Source organism: Pogoniulus pusillus, chromosome 34 (assembly GCF_015220805.1).
Source record: "Pogoniulus pusillus isolate bPogPus1 chromosome 34, bPogPus1.pri, whole genome shotgun sequence".
NCBI classification, from domain to species: domain Eukaryota; kingdom Metazoa; phylum Chordata; class Aves; order Piciformes; family Lybiidae; genus Pogoniulus; species Pogoniulus pusillus.
In genome coordinates, this window is record NC_087297.1 from 3,929,569 (window position 1) to 3,948,694 (window position 19,126).

General features: G+C 51.8%; 1 protein-coding gene across 2 annotated transcripts in view; it reads right to left on the bottom strand.

Annotated features, from left to right (window-relative positions):
• Window positions 1–11,159: 11,159 nt before the first annotated feature.
• KCTD1 (potassium channel tetramerization domain containing 1) overlaps window positions 11,160–19,126 on the bottom strand; it is a 161,248-nt gene continuing 153,281 nt past the window's right edge. For both annotated transcript variants that reach the window (XM_064170532.1, XM_064170531.1), the window contains exons 3-5: window positions 18,748–18,892; window positions 13,638–13,943; window positions 11,160–11,608 (exon numbers count right to left, since the gene is read on the bottom strand). In XM_064170532.1, the coding sequence (XP_064026602.1) occupies window positions 11,450–11,608; window positions 13,638–13,943; window positions 18,748–18,892 (610 nt within the window). In that variant the 3' untranslated portion in view covers window positions 11,160–11,449. The remainder of the gene's footprint in view (window positions 11,609–13,637; window positions 13,944–18,747; window positions 18,893–19,126) is intronic.

Below are 19,126 nucleotides of genomic sequence, written 5' to 3' on the forward strand. Positions count from 1 at the left end.
TGAGGGACTGCACTTGTCACTGGCCTCCACCTGGCCATGGAGCCATTGGCAGCCACTCTTTGGGTGCAGCCATCAAGCCAGTTCTGTATCCATCCAGTGGTGCACCCATCAAACCCATCTGTCACCAGCTTGGAGACCAGGCTGTGGTGTGGGACAGTGCCAAAGTCCTTGCTCACGGCCAGGTAAATGCCATCAGCTGCTCACCCCTCATCTATTCATTACATCAATTAACACAGGAGAAGTGAAATGAATCTTGTTTCGTTTGTTCTTTCTCCCTTACTTGAGAAGAAAAAGAAATAATCCCAGAGGTCCATCAAGCCTAAGGTGGTTGTGGTGTTTCTTAAAAGCCAACTGACCCACCTCAGTGCCTTGGAGCTGCTGGGGTAGCTTGCAGCTCTCAGCTTAGTCCCCCACCTGCCAGCAGCACCTCTCTGAGGCACTGCAGGAGGAGCTGGAAAGGGGCTGGTGGTTGATGTGCCTCTGGAGGCACAGCTTGCCAGCCTGGTGGGTGGAAACTGAGCCTCTCCAGCCTCCCCACCTGCAAGATGAGCTTATTGCTACCTCCTTCCCTTACATGCTTTAATTGAGGGTTTGTACAATGCTTTGCTGAGGCCAAGCACTTCTTTAGGGCCAGAATTACCACACCTGAGCTACCCAGGCACAGCAGAAGCAAAACAAACCTCCGGCACTGGAGGAGGGGAGGGGAAAATGCCCAGCTGCTTCTGCTGTTTTCTGGGGGGTGCCTTTTGACTGTGAGCCACCCAGAGCTGAAGTGCAGGGAAGGGCAGCAGGGATGAGTGGAATCACAGCTGCAGATCTCCAGGACTTGTGGCCATGCTCTGCTTGTTTTGTCCTTTGGCTTAGTTCCTCGGAGGTTAATCAAACGAAGCAGCAAGCACCCACTGATGGTCCCTCCATAAGCCCTCTGGTTTGGACTGGTGCCAGAAATGAGTGCAGTTGCCCAAGTTTAGGGGACTTTAGCACATGCAGCTTTCATTGCAAGCCACTGCCCACCTGGCAGGTGTGGGATTAATGTAACAGTGGTCAATCAGTGGACCAGCTGCAAGACAACTAACTGCAGGGAGGCTGTAGCCTGGAGAAGAGGAGGCTCAGGGGAGACCTCATTGCTGTCTACAACTACCTGAGGGGAGGTTGTGGCCAGGGGGAGGTTGCTCTCTTCTCTCAGGTGGCCAGCACCAGAACGAGAGGACACAGCCTCAGGCTGTGCCAGGGGAGATTTAGGCTGGAGGTGAGGAGAAAGTTCTTCCCTGAGAGAGTCATTGGACACTGGAATGGGCTGCCCGGGGAGGTGGTGGAGTCGCCGTCCCTGGAGCTGTTCAAGGCAGGACTGGACGTGGCACTTGGTGCCATGGTCTGGCCTTGAGCTCTGTGCTAAAGGGTTGGACTTGATGATCTGTGAGGTCTCTTCCAACCCTGATGATACTGTGATACTGTGTGTGTGTGATACAAGCCCTTGGCCAAACTATCTGAGTCAGAGTGGACCTGAACATTGTGCAAGAGGAAAGAATGAGAATTTGCATATCAGAAGAAGCAAGGAGACAGGTCCTTTGCTAGCTGATGAATAGGCCAAGGCTGTCCTTCTTATCTGATGAACATGCTAACTGCTGCTCCACGGGAAGCAGATGTGGCAGACAAGAATTTAGATTGGAAGAAGAGTCGGGTTTTGCATGTGATAAAATGACTAATCAATATGTAAAGATGTTCAGCCTTCTGATGCCTTCTGACAAAGTATATAAGTCCTGTATGTTGCCTAATGAAGTCGGAACTTAGCTTGCACCAAGCTGCCTCCCCATCCCTTGGTGGCGGCAGGCAGGCTGCTGCCCTGCCCTCCAGACCGCATGCTGACAGCAGCAGGCGAGCCCAGCCTGTGCATGCTCCTCGGGACAGTTAATAGCAGCACTGTCAGGCCACAGCACAGAAGCTGGAAGAGCATTTGGGGTTGTAGATGAGATCATTTATCAGTCCAGAGACAAATCTCCCTCTTGCTATTTCTCCCCAGACCACTAAGCCAAAGATGCCCTCTAAGGACCAGGGGATGGAGTTTGCTGGGCTGGGGAAGGGAGCCAACTCCTCATGCACCTCAAAGGGCACAAACCCAACTTGTTCACAGGAGTGAGAGCCTCTCTGGCAAGAAAAGCTCATGGACACACAGTTCCAGTGGGACAGAGAGAGGAATCTAATCACACTTTCTACATGACAGGCTGAAGGAGCTGGGGTTGTTCAGCCTGGAGAAGAGGAGGCTCTGGGGAGACCTAATAGCAGCCTGCCAGTACCTGCAAGGGGCTACAAGAGAGATGGAGAGAAACTGTAAAGGCCTGCAGGGACAGGATGAGGACAATGGCTTCAAACTACAGAAGAGCAGATTTAGATTGGATGTTAGAAACAGGTTCTGCACCATGAAGGTGGTGGAACACTGCAACAGGTAGCCCAGGGGGGTGGTTGAGGCTCCATCCCTGGAGATATTCAAGGTGAGGGCATCTTGATCTAGTTGAGGATGTCCCTGATGACTACAGGAGGGGTTGGACTGGATGAGCTTTAGAGGTCTCTACCAGTCTGGACCATTCTATGCTGCTATGACTTTCTTAGATGATCTTTGAGATATCTTCCAACCCACTCCATGGTTCTTCCTAGGTGATCTTTAAGGTCCCTTTCAACCCAACCCATTCTGTGTTTCTTTCTAGATGATCTTTAAGGTCCTTTCCAACCCAACCCATTCTGTCTTTCTTCCTAGATGACCTTTAAGGTCCTTTCCAACCCAACCCATTCTGTCTTTCTTCCTAGATGATCTTTAAGATCCTTTCCAACCCAACCTATATTTCTTCCTAGATGATCTTTAAAGTCCTTTCCAACCCAACCCATTCTGTGTTTCTTTCTAGATGACCTTTAAGGTCCTTTCCAACCCAACCCATTCTGTCTTTCTTACTAGATGATCTTTAAGATCCTTTCCAACACAACCTATATTTCTTCCTAGATGATCTTTAAGGTCTTTTCCAACCCAAACCATTCAATATTTCTTCCTAGATGATCTTTAAGGTCCGTTACAACCCAAACAATTAAATATTTCTTCCTAGATGACCTTTAAGGTCCTTTCCAACCCAACCCATTATGTGTTTCTTCCTAGATGATCTGTAAGGTCCTCTCCAACCCAAACCATTCAATATTTCTTCCTAGATGATCTTTAAGGTCCTTTCCAACCCAAACCATTCAATATTTCTTCCTAGATGATCTTTAAGGTCCTCTCCAACCCAAACCATTCAATATTTCTTCCTAGATAACCTTTAAGGTCCTTTCCTACCCAACCCATTATGTGTTTCTTCCTAGATGATCTCTAAGGTCCTCTCCAACCCAAACCATTCAATATTTCTTCCTAGATGATCTTTAAGGTCCTCTTCATCCCAACCCATTCTATGTTTCTTCCTAGCTGATCTTTAAGGTCCTTTCCAACCCAACCCATTCTGTGTTTCTTCCTAGATAATCTTTAAGACCCTTTCCAACCTAACCTATGCTTCTTCCTAGATGACCTTTAAGGTCCCTTCCAACCCAACCCACTCTGTGATTCTTCCTAGATGATCCTTGAGGTCCCTTCCAACCCAACCCATTCCATGGCTCTATGATTCTTCAGACCTGCAGTAGAAATACTGTATTTGTCAGAAGCAAAGAGCAAGAGAGACAAGATTATCATAGCTGTCAGCTCAGTGACACTGGCAGCTGCTCACCACACCACACCACACCTCTTCTGAGCCTCCCTAAATCACATTAACCTAAAATTCAGCTCCTAACCTGGGTTTGGGCAAGTTCACCACGAATAAGGAGAGCAAAAGATGGGCTCTGGGCCAGGATGTCTGACTTTGGATGAGAATGCATTTCATTATTTTAGGGGCACAGGAGTCAAGAGCATCTTAAACCAAGAAATGTGAACCAAAAGCAACTAATCACAGCTTGAAGGAAACTTGGACTTTCCCCCATCTTTCAGGAGATATCTCCCTTCTGAAGCTCAAGCTTGCACAAACAGAAGACTCTTCAGCAGGCTGGCACTGGGCTTTACCCTCATCATTGATGTCAGCAGCCTGGTTACCAGCTGGCAGAGCCAGCTCAGCTAGCAAGAGGATGACCTTCTGTACTGTGTGCTCCCATCTTCTTTTGGGAATCATAGAATCACAGAATCATAGAATCAACCAGGTTGGAAGAGACCTCCAAGATCATCCAGTCCAACCTAGCACCCAGCCCTAGCCAATCAACCAGACCATGGCACTAAGTGCCCCAGCCAGGCTTGGCTTCAACACCTCCAGGGACGGTGCCTCCACCACCTCCCTGGGCAGCCCATTCCAATGCCAATCACTCTCTCTGCCAGGAACTTCCTCCTAACATCCAGTCTAGACCTTCCCTGGCACAACTTGAGACTGTGTCCCCTCGTTCTATTGCTGGTTGCCTGGGAGAAGAGGCCAACCCCCACCTGGCTACAATGTCCCTTCAGGTAGTTGTAGACAGCAATGAGGTCACCCCTGAGCCTCCTCCTCTCCAGGCTAAACAACCCCAGCTCCCTCAGCCTCTCCTCATAGGGTTTGTGTTCCAAGGGAAGGGCAGTAGGGATGCAATTTCAGCAGTCTGAGCCTCAAACAAGCCATCCCAAATGCTAAGTCAGTTTTGGGGTCTTCTGTATCCACCTCAATGAGGGTAGCAGCCAAAGCCAACAGAGGGACCTGAAGAAAGGCATTGATTTTTGGTGGGGGTGATCCCTCCAGACCCTCAAGAAAGAATAAACCCACTCCAGCTGAAGCCTGAGCAAAAGCAACTGGTCTGTGGGCCCTCAGGATGTCCTGGTTTCATTTCCTCTGTAAATAAACCTCAGGCAGCAGGGATGCTGCCATACAAATACCAGTTGTCCCTAGAAATAATTCATAATACAGGATTCTGCAGTCAAGAAATGACAGATAGAGAGGGGAAAAAATGTTCTTATTTCTCTGCAAAACTGACCACTGGTCAAGAAAAAATTGCTTTTCTCAGCACCCAACATCAAACCTTTACTCCTTCAAGGCCTCCCCATTAAAGGACAATGCACCTGACAAGTCATTTGGAGGAGGGTGAGGGGGAAACCTTTCATTAGTTTAGCAATCAAGATTTAAAGGTTGGTGCAAAATAAAGCAGGCAATGTTTTGCTGAGGAACAAAAGGTTTGATCTTCCAATTGAAACCAACTCTTCAGGAAGAAAAGGAGTTGAGCAGGTGGCTCAGCTTGTCCCTTGTCAGAGCACAGGAGGTTCTCCCCACTGGGATTTTAGGTTCATAGGTACATAGATTGGCTTGGGTTGGAAGGGACCCTAAAGATGATCCAGTTCCAACCTTCTGCCATGATCAGGGACACCTCCCACTAGAAAAGGTTGCTCAAGACCTCACCCAACCTGGACCTGAACACCTCCAGGGAGGTTGTGGAGCACAGAAGCACATCCCTGGGCTACTGTGTGGAGGTCCCAGAGGTGAGGCTCCACCTGGAAGCACAAGGAGGGTGTCAGCAGCAGTGTCTGAACCATCAGGGAGGTGGCTGAATCCCCATCCCTGGAGGTGCTGAAAAGGTGCAGAGCTGTGGTGCTGAGGGCCATGGTTTAGCTCCAGCCTTGGGTGGGCTGGGTGAGCTTAAAGGGCACTGCCAACCAAAACACTTCTGTGCCTCTATCCCAGCACCTTGCACTGGTACCCAGATGCTCTCAGCTCACAGGGGCAGGCATCTCTTCCAACATTCCAAACGTCATCCCACTTCCAGCCCTTCAAAGCTCTGTTACCATTATTTACATCCCAGGGTTTTAGCTTCCCATGGAAACTCCCCACCAAACTGTGGGCAGTGTGAGCAAGCCTTTGTTTGTTTGGGAAGAGGACCACTTGCTGCTAATTGAAAACAAAGCCCTTTCAAGAGGGCAGCTGTTTCAGCACTCCCAATAGACAAATCATCACATTGAAGGGCCAATGTCCCACTAATAAACCTTCACATTTTGGAGCCTCCCCCCCTCACCCATTTCCACAGCTCAGTCCTTTCAAAACCACTGAGATGTTGCTGCCACAGAGTTATTGAATCACAGAATCATGGAATCAAGCAGGTTGGGAGAGACCTCCAAGCTCATCCAGTCCAACCTAGCACCCAGCCCTGGCCAAGCAACCAGACCATGGCACTGAGTGCCCCAGCCAGGCTTGGCTTCAACACCTCCAGGGACAGAGACTCCACCACCTCCCTGGGCAGCCCATTCCAATGCCAATCACTCTCTCTGCCAACAACTTCCTCCTAACATCCAGCCTGGACCTGCCCTGGCACAGCTTGAGGCTGTGTCCCCTTGTTCTGTTGCTGGGTGCCTGGCAGCAGAGCCCAACCCCACCTGGCCTGGGAGCTGTAGACAGCAATGAGCTCTGCCCTGAGCCTCCTCTGCTGCAGGCTGCACCCCCCCAGCTCCCTCAGCCTCTCCTCACAGGGCTGTGCTCCAGGACCCTCCCCAGCCTTGCTGCCCTTCTCTCAACACCTTCCAGCACCTCAACATCTCTCTGCAATGGAGGAGCCCAGAACTGGACACAGCACTCAAAGTGTGTCCTGAGCAGTGCTGAGCACAGGGGCAGAAGAACCTCCCTTGTCCTGCTGCCCACACTGCTCCTGAGCCAGCCCAGGATGCCCTCTGCCACCTTTTATGAAAAGCCAGGAACAAATGGCAGCTGATGGTGGCTCTTGTTAGTTATCAGGCTCTAGTAAAAGCTTGTTACATGTCATTAACAGTTTCTTTTTATTTTTTCCTTTTTTCCTCCTCCTTTCTTACATAAAGAGCAAAGTGTCACCAAAACTGAGTGGCAGGTCAGCACCATTGTGTCAAGGGAGACTTCCACACCAGGAGGAACACACAGTCAGTGTCTGGAATATTGCATCAGAAAAGACTTTGGAGGCAAGGTGATGGTTGCTGGTGCATCTTAGGTGGTGAAAGCATCAACCTGTGATGGATCCATGCAGCAATATCCTGACGTGGTGCCTGTGGGCTGAGATCTCAGCAGCCCTGAAGCAGGCAGCTGCAGAGGTGGCCTCGGGGAGACACTGCAAGAGAACAACTGGCAGGACAACTGCCACAGGACATGCAAGGTCAGACTCGATGTGGCCCTGGGCAGCCTGCTCTAGTTGGAGGTGTCACTGCTGGCAGCAGGGAGATTGGCCAAGATGACCTTTGGGAGTCCCTTCCGCCCTGTGAATCTGTGCCATGGACTTACCGCCTGCTGCCAATGTGCAGCTGATGGCACAGCCCAGCCAGGGGCTGCCCATCTCACTCTTGGGCACAGGGATGATATAAGTTCAAACGAGGGAAAGGAACAACACTGACAACAGAAGTGCTGACACTCACCAGGCTGCAGGCTCGGGAAGCTGAAGCTGCCAACCCCTTGGTCAAGAGAGGGGCAGGCAGCGATTCACTGCTAGGCTGCAGGTTACAGAGCCAGCTGCTGCTCTTTGGTGAGTTTCCTTAGGCTGAGCTGGTGATATTTTAACCTCTGACCAACAGCCTCTCTCCAAACCAGGGCCCAGGTTAGCAAGGGCAGTGCTGAAGGAAGATCAGCAAGGTGCAGCACAGCAGAGAGCTCCCAGCATGGTGCCTGCTGCCTTCAACTCGCTCCACCACGCTCTGCCTGCTGGCGCGGCCACCGCTGCACCAACCAAGCATGGTGAGCTAAAGCCCAACCTCTCTGCTTCCCTCTTGGTTTAAACCAGACCCTCAGTATTTTAAACAGAGTTTATTGTATTTAATACATTATAAAACTGGGAAAAAAAAATGGTAGGAAAGCAGCAGATTCAAACCAGAGCATCTTTACCAAACAGTTGTTATTCTGGCCCCCTTGGAAACCAAACCAAACCAAACCCAAACATGAAACAACAGCAACACAAAAAACCAGAACAGAACAAAAAAAACCAAAGCAAGAAAACAAAACCCCAAGGAAACCCCAAGGAAACAAAGCCCCCAAGGAAACAAAGCCCCCAAGAGAACAAACCCTCAAGAAAACAGAAACCCAAAGAAAACAGAAACCCAAAGAGAACAGAAACCCAAGAAAACAAAACCCCCCCAACCCAAAAACTCCCAGAAAACAAACCCCCAAGAGAACAGAACCCCAAGAGAACAAAGAACCCTTGGAAACAAATGTCCAAAGAAAACAAAAACCCCCAGAGAACAAAACCCCCAAAACCCCCAAGAAAGCAGAAACCCAAGAAAAACAAAACTCCAAGAAAAGAGAAACCCAAGAAAACAAAACCCCCAAGAAAACAAATCCCCAAGAGAATAAAACCCCAAGAAGACAAAAAAAAAAACCCCAATAAAACCAAAATCCAAGAAAACTGAACTCCAAAAAAACCAAAAACCCCAAGAAAAAAAAAACACCAAGAGAACAAACAAAAGAAAACCCTCAAGAAAAGAACTTCTCAAGAAAAGAACTTCCCAAGAAAACAAAACTCCCAAGCAAATAAAACCCCAAGAAAACAAAACCCTAAGAAAACAACACCCCAAGAGAACAAATCTCTTTAAGGAAACAAACACTCCAAGAAGACAAAACCCCAAGAGGACAAATCCTCAAGAGAGCAAAACCCCAAGAAAACAAAAACTCCAAGAAAAGAAAACCCCAAAAGAACAAAACCCCAACAAAAAACAACAACAACAACAAAAATCCCCAACAAAACAAACCCCCCAGAAAACAACACCCCAAGAGAATAAAAACTCCAAGAAAAAAAAAAAAAAACCAAGAGAACAAAACCCCAAGAGAACAAAACCCCAAGAGAACAAACTCCCCCAAGGAAATAAAGCCCCAAGAAAACAAAAACTCCAAGAAAACAAAACCCCAAGAGAGCAAAGCCCCCAAGAAAACAAACCCCCCCAAGGAAATAAAACCCCAAGAAAACAAAAACCCCAAGAGAACAAAAACCCCAAGAGAACAAAACCCCCAAGGAAACAAAACCCCAAGAAAACAAAACCCCAAGAGAACAAATCCCCCAAGAGAACAAATCCCCCAAGAGAACAAAACCCCAAGAGAACAAATCCCCAAGAAAACAAAACCCCAAGAAAACAAAACCCCAAGAGAACAAATCCCCCAAGAGAACAAAACCCCCAAGGAAACAAAACCCCAAGGAAACAAAACCCCAAGAAAACATAAACCCCAAGAAAACAAAAACCCCAAGAGAGCAAAACCCCAAGAAAACAAAACCCCAAGAGAACAAATCCCCCAAGAGAACAAAACCCCCAAGAGAACAAAACCCCAAGAGAACAAAACCCCAGGAAAACAAACCCCCCAAGGAAACAAAACCCCAAGAAAACAAACCCCCCCAAGAAAACAAAACCCAAAGAGAACAAACCCCCAAGAGAACAAAAACTCCAAGAAAACAAATCCCCAAGAAAACAAATCTCCAAGAAAACAAAAACCCCACGAAAACAAAATCCCAAGAAAACAAAAACTCCAAGAAAACAAAACCCCAACAAAAAAAAAAAAAAACAAGAAAACAAAACCCCCAGAAAGCAACACCCCAAGAGAACAAAAACTCCAAGGAAACAAAACTCCAAGACAGCAAACCCCCCCAAGAAAACAAACACCCCCAAGAAAATAAAACCCCAAGAAAACAAACCCCCAAGAGAAAAACACCCCAAGAAAACAAAACCCCAAGAGAACAAACCCCCAAGAAAACAAAACTCCAAGAAAACAAAACCCCAAGAAAACAAAACCCCAAGAAAACAAAAACCCCAAGAAAACAAAACTCCAAGAAAACAAAACTCCAAGAAAACAAAACCCCAAGAAAACAAAACTCCAAGAAAACAAAACCCCAAGAGAACAAACCCCCCAAGAAAACAAAAACTCCAAGAAAACAAACCCCCAAGAAAACAAAACCCCAAGAAAACAAAAACTCCAAGAAAACAAAAACCCCGAGAAAACAAAACCCCAATAGAACAAATCCCCCCAAGAAAACAAACCCCCAAGAAAACAAAACCCCCAAGAGAGCAAAACCCCAATAGAACAAAACCCCCAAGAGAGCAAAACCCCAAGAAAACAAAACCCCAATAGAACAAAACCCCCAAGAGAGCAAAACCCCAAGAGAACAAATCCCCTCAAGAAAACAAAACTCCAAGAAAACAAAAACTCCAAGAAAACAAAACCCCAAGAAAAAAAACAACTCCCTCCCCAAACCCCCCAAACAAACAGACCAAAAAGCCCAACCAACCCAACCAACCCAAGCCCCAACCAAAGCACCTAAAGCCTCATTCCCAAGAGAAGTGAAGCGTTCACATCTGTGAGGGCAGACACAAAGTGTCTACGTTGCGAATCTCCGTGGCCTCACTCCCAGCTGTGGTGGATGGTGGTGGTGGTGGTGGTGGTGATGGTGGTGGCCTCCTGACCATCCACCTCCAAAGAAGACAGCCCCAAACCTCCCCAGGCACAGCGAGTCAAAAAGGGGGTGTGTGTGCACACAGCACAGAGTGGATGAGCTGCTCGAGGCGATGTGGGCTTCGCATCCCCCCACCAGTGGCGATGGCTTTGTACCTGAGGGGAGGTTGTGGCCAGGAGGAGGTTGCTCTCTTCTCTCAGGTGGCCAGCGCCAGAACAAGAGGACACAGCCTCAGGCTGTGCCAGGGGAGATTTAGGCTGGAGGTGAGGAGAAAGTTCTTCACTGAGAGAGTCATTGGACACTGGAATGGGCTGCCCGGGGAGGTGGTGGAGTCGCCGTCCCTGGAGCTGTTCAAGGCAGGACTGGACGTGGCACTTGGTGCCATGGTCTAGCCTTGAGCTCTGTGGTAAAGGGTTGGACTTGATGATCTATGAGGTCTCTTCCAACCCTGATGATACTGTGATACTGTGATACTGTACGCCCTTAAGTGGACCCCAAGTCAGGCCTAGGGCACTTCATGGCATCCAACTCACCTCCCACTTTGCTGTTCTTGCATCCCCTGCCCCTTGCCAACCACATACATATATATACCTATATATGTCCAGCCATACATAGACACCCTTAGCTTTTCTAGCTCCGTGTTTGTGTGTTCCCTTTCACACCTCGAGGCCACTAAGAATTATTACGACCCATTCATTACGATCCCTACGAGTTCTCAGCACCACTGCTCCAAATGCTCCCACACGAACTCAGGTGTGCTCTCTAGGTTTGATAGAAATGTGTCTTTTATTCAATTTTCATTCCAGGACTTGTTTGGAGTCCAAACTGCAAAGTGAAACGTGGTTCCCAACCCCACCCCTTTTCTTTTTGTCTTTTTATTTCTGTTTTTTCCTCCCTTTCTCCTCTTTTTTTTTTTTTTTCTCCTTTCCTTCCCTTAGTTTTTTTTTTTTTTTTAGCTTTTTTTTTTTTTTTGTACTTTTTTTTTTTCCTCTCTTTTTGTTGGGTTGTTGTGGTGGTGTTTTGTTTTTGTTTTTTGCATAAAGAAAACATGTCCATTTCAGTCCAGAGGCTCTTGCTTTATCCGAATGACGGAGGGTGCGCGAGACGTCCGTCTGAGTTCTCGCCTCAGTACGTATTCACTGAACTGGGAAGAGTCCACCCCACCTCCACAGGAGCCAACAATCTCAAACCCTCTTTGCTGTAACCTCTCAAGTACCTGCAAAAAAAAAAAAAAAAAAAAAAAAAACCAAACAAAAAACACACAAAAAAAAGAGGAAATCAGCATCTATGAATTGGTAACCAAACCGTTTCCCACCGGAGCGCGACGAATGGCCAAGGGCAGGGTTCTGCACTTTGGCCACAATAACCCCAAGCAGCACTACAGGCTGGGGACTGAGTGGCTGGAAAGCAGCCAAGAGGAAAGGGATCTGGGGGTACTGATAGATAGTAGGCTGAAGATGAGGCAGCAGTGTGTCCAGGTGGCCAAGAGAGCCAATGGCATCCTGGGCTGGCTCAGGAGCAGTGTGGCCAGTAGGACAAGGGAGGTTCTTCTGCCCCTGTGCTCAGCACTGCTCAGGACACACCTTGAGTGCTGTGTCCAGTTCTGGGCCACTCAATTCAACAGAGATGTTGAGGTGCTGGAAGGTGTTTGGAGAAGGGTGACAAAGCTGTTGAGGGGCCTGGAGCACAAAGCCTATGAGGAGAGGCTGAGGGAGCTGGGGGTGTGCAGCCTGCAGCAGAGGAGGCCCAGGGCAGAGCTCATTGCTCAGTGGCCCCAACCCTCCGCCTGTGCCCACGGGGAAGGTGCTGCATCCCTCTGCCCATGGCAGCGGCTGTTTCGCTGCAAGCCTGCAGCTGCCGTTGTGGGCCAGGCAGGCGCAGGGAGAGGACAGGTGCAGGGAGAGGGCAGGTGCAGGGAGAGGGCAGGCGCAGGGAGAGGGCAGGTGCAGGGAGAGGACAGGTGCAGGGAGAGGGCAGGTGCAGCCGGAGGACAGGCGCAGAGAGAGGGCAGGTGCAGGGAGAGGGCAGGCGCAGGGAGAGGGCAGGCGCAGGGAGAGGGCAGGCGCAGGGAGAGGGCAGGCGCAGGGAGAGGGCAGGTGCAGGGAGAGGACAGGCGCAGGGAGAGGGCAGGTGCAGGGAGAGGGCAGGTGCAGCCGGAGGACAGGCGTAGGGAGAGGGCAGACGCAGGGAGAGGGCAGGTGCAGCCGGAGGACAGGCGCAGGGAGAGGGCAGGCACAGGGAGAGGGCAGGTGCAGCCGGAGGACAGGCGCAGGGAGAGGACAGGCGCAGGGAGAGGGCAGGTGCAGGGAGAGGGCAGGCGCAGGGAGAGGGCAGGCGCAGGGAGAGGGCAGGTGCAGGGAGAGGGTAGGTGCAGCCGGAGGACAGGCGCAGAGAGAGGGCAGGTGCAGGGAGAGGACAGGCGCAGGGAGAGGACAGGTGCAGGGAGAGGACAGGCGCAGGGAGAGGGCAGGCGCAGGGAGAGGGCAGGCGCAGGGAGAGGGCAGGTGCAGGGAGAGGGCAGGTGCAGCCGGAGGACAGGCGCAGGGAGAGGGCAGGTGCAGCCAGAGGACAGGCGCAGGGAGAGGGCAGGTGCAGCCAGAGGACAGGCGCAGGGAGAGGGCAGGTGCAGCCGGAGGACAGGCGCAGGGAGAGGGCAGGTGCAGCCGGAGGACAGGCGCAGGGAGAGGACAGGCGCAGGGAGAGGGCAGGTGCAGGGAGAGGGCAGGCGCAGGGAGAGGGCAGGCGCAGGGAGAGGACAGGCGCAGGGAGAGGGCAGGTGCAGGGAGAGGGCAGGCGCAGGGAGAGGGCAGGCGCAGGGAGAGGGCAGGCGCAGGGAGAGGACAGGCGCAGGGAGAGGGCAGGTGCAGGGAGAGGACAGGCGCAGGGAGAGGGCAGGCGCAGGGAGAGGACAGGCGCAGGGAGAGGACAGGCGCAGGGAGAGGGCAGGCGCAGCGAGAGGGCAGGCGCAGGGAGAGGGCAGGCGCAGCCGGAGGGCAGGCGCAGGGAGAGGGCAGGTGCAGCTGAAGGACAGGCGCAGGGAGAGGGCAGGCGCAGGGAGAGGGCAGGCGTAGGGAGAGGGCAGGCGTAGGGAGAGGACAGGCGCAGGGAGAGGACAGGCGCAGGGAGAGGGCAGGCGCAGGGAGAAGGCAGGCGCAGGGAGAGGGCAGGCGCAGGGAGAGGGCAGGCGCCGGGCACAGCGCAGCCGGGCGGCAGCTCCCCCCCGAGCACGCCGAGCGCTGCCCTACCTGGACCGAGTTGAGGTGGCAGTAGCCGTTGAGCGGGAAGCGGATGACGTGCGTGGAGTCGTGGTTCCAGCCGGCGTTCACCGAGTTGCACATCACGTCCCCGATCTCCGGGAACACCTCCTCTATCAGCGACTTGTCCCCGCTCAGGGTGATCCTCTCGCCGAGGTCTGGGGCCACTCGCACCACCAGGCACTCACAAGACTTGGAGAAGCGACCACTCTCCCGGTCCTGTTTCCACCTCTCCATCTCTCCTAGCATGGGCTGCAGCTGGAAGTACTTCGCTTCTTCATATAGCAAACTGTAGTCCTGAAAGACACAGCAGCAATGAGGCAAGGGGCAAAAGCACTCAGGGGTGACCACATTGCTGTCTACAGCTACCTGAGGGGTGGTTATGGCCAGGAGGAGGTTGCTCTCTTCTCTCAGGTGGCCAGCACCAGAACGAGAGGACACAGCCTGAGGCTGTGCCAGGGGAGATTTAGGCTGGAGGTGAGGAGAAAGTTCTTCCCTGAGAGAGTCATTGGACACTGGAATGGGCTGCCCGGGGAGGTGGTGGAGTCGCCGTCCCTGGAGCTGTTCAAGGCAGGACTGGACGTGGCACTTGGTGCCATGGTCTGGCCTTGAGCTCTGTGGTAAAGGGTTGGACTGGATGATGTGTGAGGTCTCTTCCAACCTTGGTGATACTGTGATACTGTGACACTGTGATACTGTGATGCTGTGATACAGTGGCTGCAAACTGGAGCAGAGAAGGTTTCAGCTCAACATGAGGAGAAACTTCTTTACAGTGAGTGGGAGCAGGCTGCCCAGGGAGGTTTGTGGAGTCTCCTTCTCTGGAGACTTTCCCAACCCACCTGAATGCATTCCTGTGTGCACTACCCTGGGTGATGCTGCCGTGGCCAGGGAGGTTGAACAGGATGATCTCTGGATGGAGGTCCCTTCCCACCTCTAAAGTCCTGTGATTCTGTCATCCATTACTACGCACAGTGTGGTGGGGTCAGGAACTTCCCCTCCCCCACTATTGGTCCCCCAGACCAGCTCAGATGGCTTGGAACTAAGATGAAGCTCTGTTTACAGCAAAGTTAATTTACAAGCATATACAGAATCACTGAATCACAGAATCAAGCAGGTTGGAAGAGACCTCCAAGCTCATCCAGGCCAACCTAGCACCCAGCCCTGGCCAATCAACCAGACCATGGCACTAAGTGCTTATGAGGAGAGACTGAGGGAGCTGGGGTTGTGCAGCCTGGAGAAGAGGAGGCTCAGGGCAGAGCTCATTGCTGACTACAACTACCTGAAGGGAGGCTGTAGCCAGGTGGGGTTGAGCTCTTCTGCCAGGCACCCAGCAACAGAACAAGGGGACATAGTCTCAAGCTGTGCCAGGGCAGGTCTAGGCTGGATGTTAGGAGGAAGTTGTTGTCAGAGAGAGTGATTGGCATTGGAATGGGCTGCCCAGGGAGGTGGTGGAGTCGCTGTCTCTGGAGGTGTTGAAGCCAAGCCTGGATGAGGCACTTAGTGCCATGGTCTGGTTGACTGGCTAGGGCTGGGTGCTAGGCTGGACTGGATGAGCCTGGAGGTCTCTTCCAATCTGGTTGATTCTATGATTCTATGATCCCTTCCAACCTCCAAAGTTCTGTAATTCTGTGCTCTGTTAGCCAAGATTAGTGGAAGATTATTACAGCAGAGTGAAGAGGAAACAAATGGAGAAGCATCCCAGAGCAAAGTGGGACAAATCATTTCTATCTTGGCTTTTTATCCCTCTCAGCAAACCAATGGATGATACAGACTTCATTGTTATTTTCTTTTCACAGCATCTCATAAAATTATTCCAATCAGCCTCAAACCAGCACACACAGCTGAGACAGAGGCACTGCTAAGGCACAGCCTAATGCCAGCTGGGCACTCAGGCCCCTCCAGACCTGCAAGCCTTCAGCCATGCTTCCTAAGTGCTGTGGAGGGAGGTGTCACAAACTAACAGTGCAGGCAGCAATCGACCACCAGCCATGGTGAGCAGATTCCTCAGGGGAGGGGGAAGCTGTGCTTGCTCAACAGCCTCCTGCTTTGGAGGCTAAAATCTCTCTTTCCTCCAGATTTTCTCCCCAGGGTGATGTCACAGAATAATGACCTGACCGAGCAGATGGAACAGAATTCAATCAGCCTTCAGAAAATTCATCACCAGGATCCCTCTCTACTCCCAGCTAGGCCAGCAGGCACTGGAACAGGTATCAGCATGCAAATGAGGGAGCCTGAGATGGTTCTAAGTGTAAAATGATTCTGGTATTTGCATAATGAATTGCAGCTATGGCTGCAGTTTAAAAACGAAGGGTTTGGTATTTAATACCTCCTCGTTTGCCAACAGTATTGTTTACAACACTGCCTCCCCTGCCAGAGCAGACAGGACTCATTCTGAGCAGAGCCAGCACTGAGGTGCCTTAGAAGTGATTGGCTGCAAGCAGCATGGCTTCACCAGGGACAAATCCTGCCTGACAAAGTGATGACCTTCTATGAGCAGGTCACAACATCCATAGTTGAGGGGTGAGCAGCTGATGGCATTTACCTGGACCTGAGCAAGGCCTTTGGCACTGTCCCACACCACAGCCTGGTCTCCAAGCTGGTGACAGATGGGTTTGATGGGTGCTCCTCTGGATGAATACAGAACTGGCATGATGGCTGCACCCAAAGAGAGGCTGCCAATGACTCCCTGGCCAAGTAGAGGCCAGTGACAAGTGCAGTCCCTCAGGGGTCAGTCCTGGGACCAGTCTTGTTCAACATCTTTGTGGGTGCCATGGACAGAGGCACTGAGTGCAGCCTCAGCAAGTTTGCTGCCCACACCAAGCTGTGTGGTGCAGCAGCCAGGCTGGAGGGCAGGGATCCATCCAGAGGGACCTGCACAGGCTGCAGAGGTGGGCACAAGCCAAGCTCAGGAGGTACAACAAGACCAAATGCAAGGTCCTGCAGCTGGGTTGGGGCAATGCCAAGCACAAATGCAGGCTGAGCAGGGAGTGGCTGGAGAGCAGCCCTGAGGAGAGGGACTTGGGGGTGCTGCTGGAGGAGAAGCTCAGCAGGAGCCAGCAGTGTGCACTTGCAGCCCAGAAACACAACCAGAGCCTGGGCTGCAGCAGCAGAAGTGTGGCCAGCAGGGCCAGGGAGGGGATTCTCCCCCTCTGCTCTGCTCTGCTGAGACCCCACCTGGAGTACTGCATCCAGTTCTGGAGCCCCTGGGACAAGAGGGCTGTGGAGATGCTGGAGAGTGTCCAGAGCAGGGCCAGGAGGATGCTCAGAGGCTGCAGCAGCTCTGCTGTGAGCACAGACTGAAAGAGTTGGGGCTGTGCAGGCTGGAGCAGAGGAGGCTCCCAGGTGACCTTCTTGTGGCCTGCCAGGATCTGAAGGGGGCTACAGAAAAGCTGGGGAGGGACTTTTCAGCATATCAGGGAGTGCCAGGACTGGGGGGAATGGAGCAAAGCTGGAGGTGGGGACAGTCAGGCAGGAGGTGAGAAGGAAGTTGTTGAGCAGGAGAGTGGTGAGAGGCTGGAATGGGTTGCCCAGGGAGGTGGTTGAGGCCCCATGGCTGGAGGTGTTTGAGGCCAGGCTGGCTGAGGCTGTGTGCAGCCTGCTCTAGGGTAGGGTGTCCCTGGGCATGGCAGGGGGGTTGGAACTGGCTGCTCCTTGTGGTCCCTTCCAACCCTGACTGAATCCATGATTCTATGATGATCTGGGCTCTTGTCTGCTGTCATTAAAGGAAAATAATCATTAAAAGCTTTTTATCATCTTGGTTTTATCTGCTCTTAAAGATCATTTTGAAAAGGTTTTGGATAGAGAAAACCAATCCATGAGACTTAGGGAGGACAGAGGAGGAGAATGGTGAAAGGCTTGGAGCACAGCTCTGTGAGGAGAGGCTGAGGGAGCTGGGGATGTGCAGCCTGCAGAAGAGGAGGCTCAGGGCAGAGCTCATTGCTGTCTGCAGCTACCTGAAGGGAGGCTGTAGCCAGGTGGGGTTGGGCTCTTCTGCCAGGCAACCAGCAACAGAACAAGGGGACACAGTCTCAAGGTGTGCCAGGGGAAGTATAGGCTGGATGTTAGGAGGAAGTTGTTGACAGAGAGTGTGATTGGCACTGGAATGGGCTGCCCAGGGAGGTGGTGGAGTCTCTGTGGCTGGAGGTGTTGCAGCCAAGCCTGGCTGGGGCACTTAGTGCCATGGTCTGGTTGATTGGCCAGGGCTGGGTGCGAGGTTGGGCTGGCTGAGCTTGGAGCTCTCTTCCAACTTGCTTGATTCTATGATTCTATGACAGCAAAGGAAGGGCTCCTAGCAGTCACTGTGGCCCTAAACTACAAAGAATCACAGAATGGTTTGGGTTGGAAGGGGCCTTAAAGATCATCTAGTTCCAGCTCCCTGCCATGGGCATGGGCACCTTCCACTAGACCAGATTGCTCAAGGCCCTGCCCAACCTGGTCTTCAGCACCTGCAAGGAAGGGGCATCCACAGCCTCCCTGGGCAACCTGTTTTAGAGTCTCACCAACCTCCTACTGAAGAATCCACTCTACATAATCTTGTGCTTCTTTTTCATGGTTCACAGATTCATAGAATGGATTGGATTGGGAGAGATCTTAAAGCTCATCCAGTTCCAAGCCCCCTTCTACATAGGCAGGGACACCTCCCACTAGAAGAGGTGGCTCAAGGTCTCATCCAACCTGGTCCTGAACACTTCCAGGGTGGTTGTGGAACTTAGAGGAGATTGAAACTGGATGTTAGGAAGAAGTTGTTTGCAGTGAGGGTGGTGAGACACTGGCACAGGTTGCCCAGGGAGGTTGTGGTGCACAGAAGCACCCAATCTTTGATCACATTGGGTGCTTCTGTGCACCACAACCTCCCTGGAGGTGTTCAGGACCAGGCTGGATGAGGCCTTGAGTGACCTATTCTAGTGGGAAGTGTCTCTGCCTATGCCAGGGTGGGTTGGAACTGGCTGAGCTTTGAGCTCCCTTCCAACCTAAACTATAAAATCAAACCAAAAGTCCATCCCCCATCCCCACCCTCCCTCCTCTGGGGCTCTGCTCCGCCTGTGTGCCAGACACAGTCGGCAGGCACGCACAGAATCCCCCAGCTCCACGGAAATCTCACCTTGAAATCATCAGGAATGAGGAGTTTTGATGTCCTTAGGAAATTCAGGATGTATCTGAACATCTGCCCGTCTCTGTCGATGAAATAGTGCTGCTTGAGGCTGTCGAGGACGATGGGCTCCGTGCCGTCGAAGAGCCGCCCGATTCTGCAGGGGACACAAGAGGTGAGCAGCAGGCTCGGACCAGGCTTGGCTCAGCAGCTGCTCAGACAGCCCAGTGCTGCAGAATCTCCTCCTGCCCACCTTGCCAAAGCAGCTCTGGGACTCCTCTAGAGAATCATAGAATCAAGCAGGTTGGAAGAGACCTCCAAGCTCAGCCAGCCCAACCTAGCACCCAGCCCTGGCCAACCAACCAGACCATGGCACTAAGTGCCCCAGCCA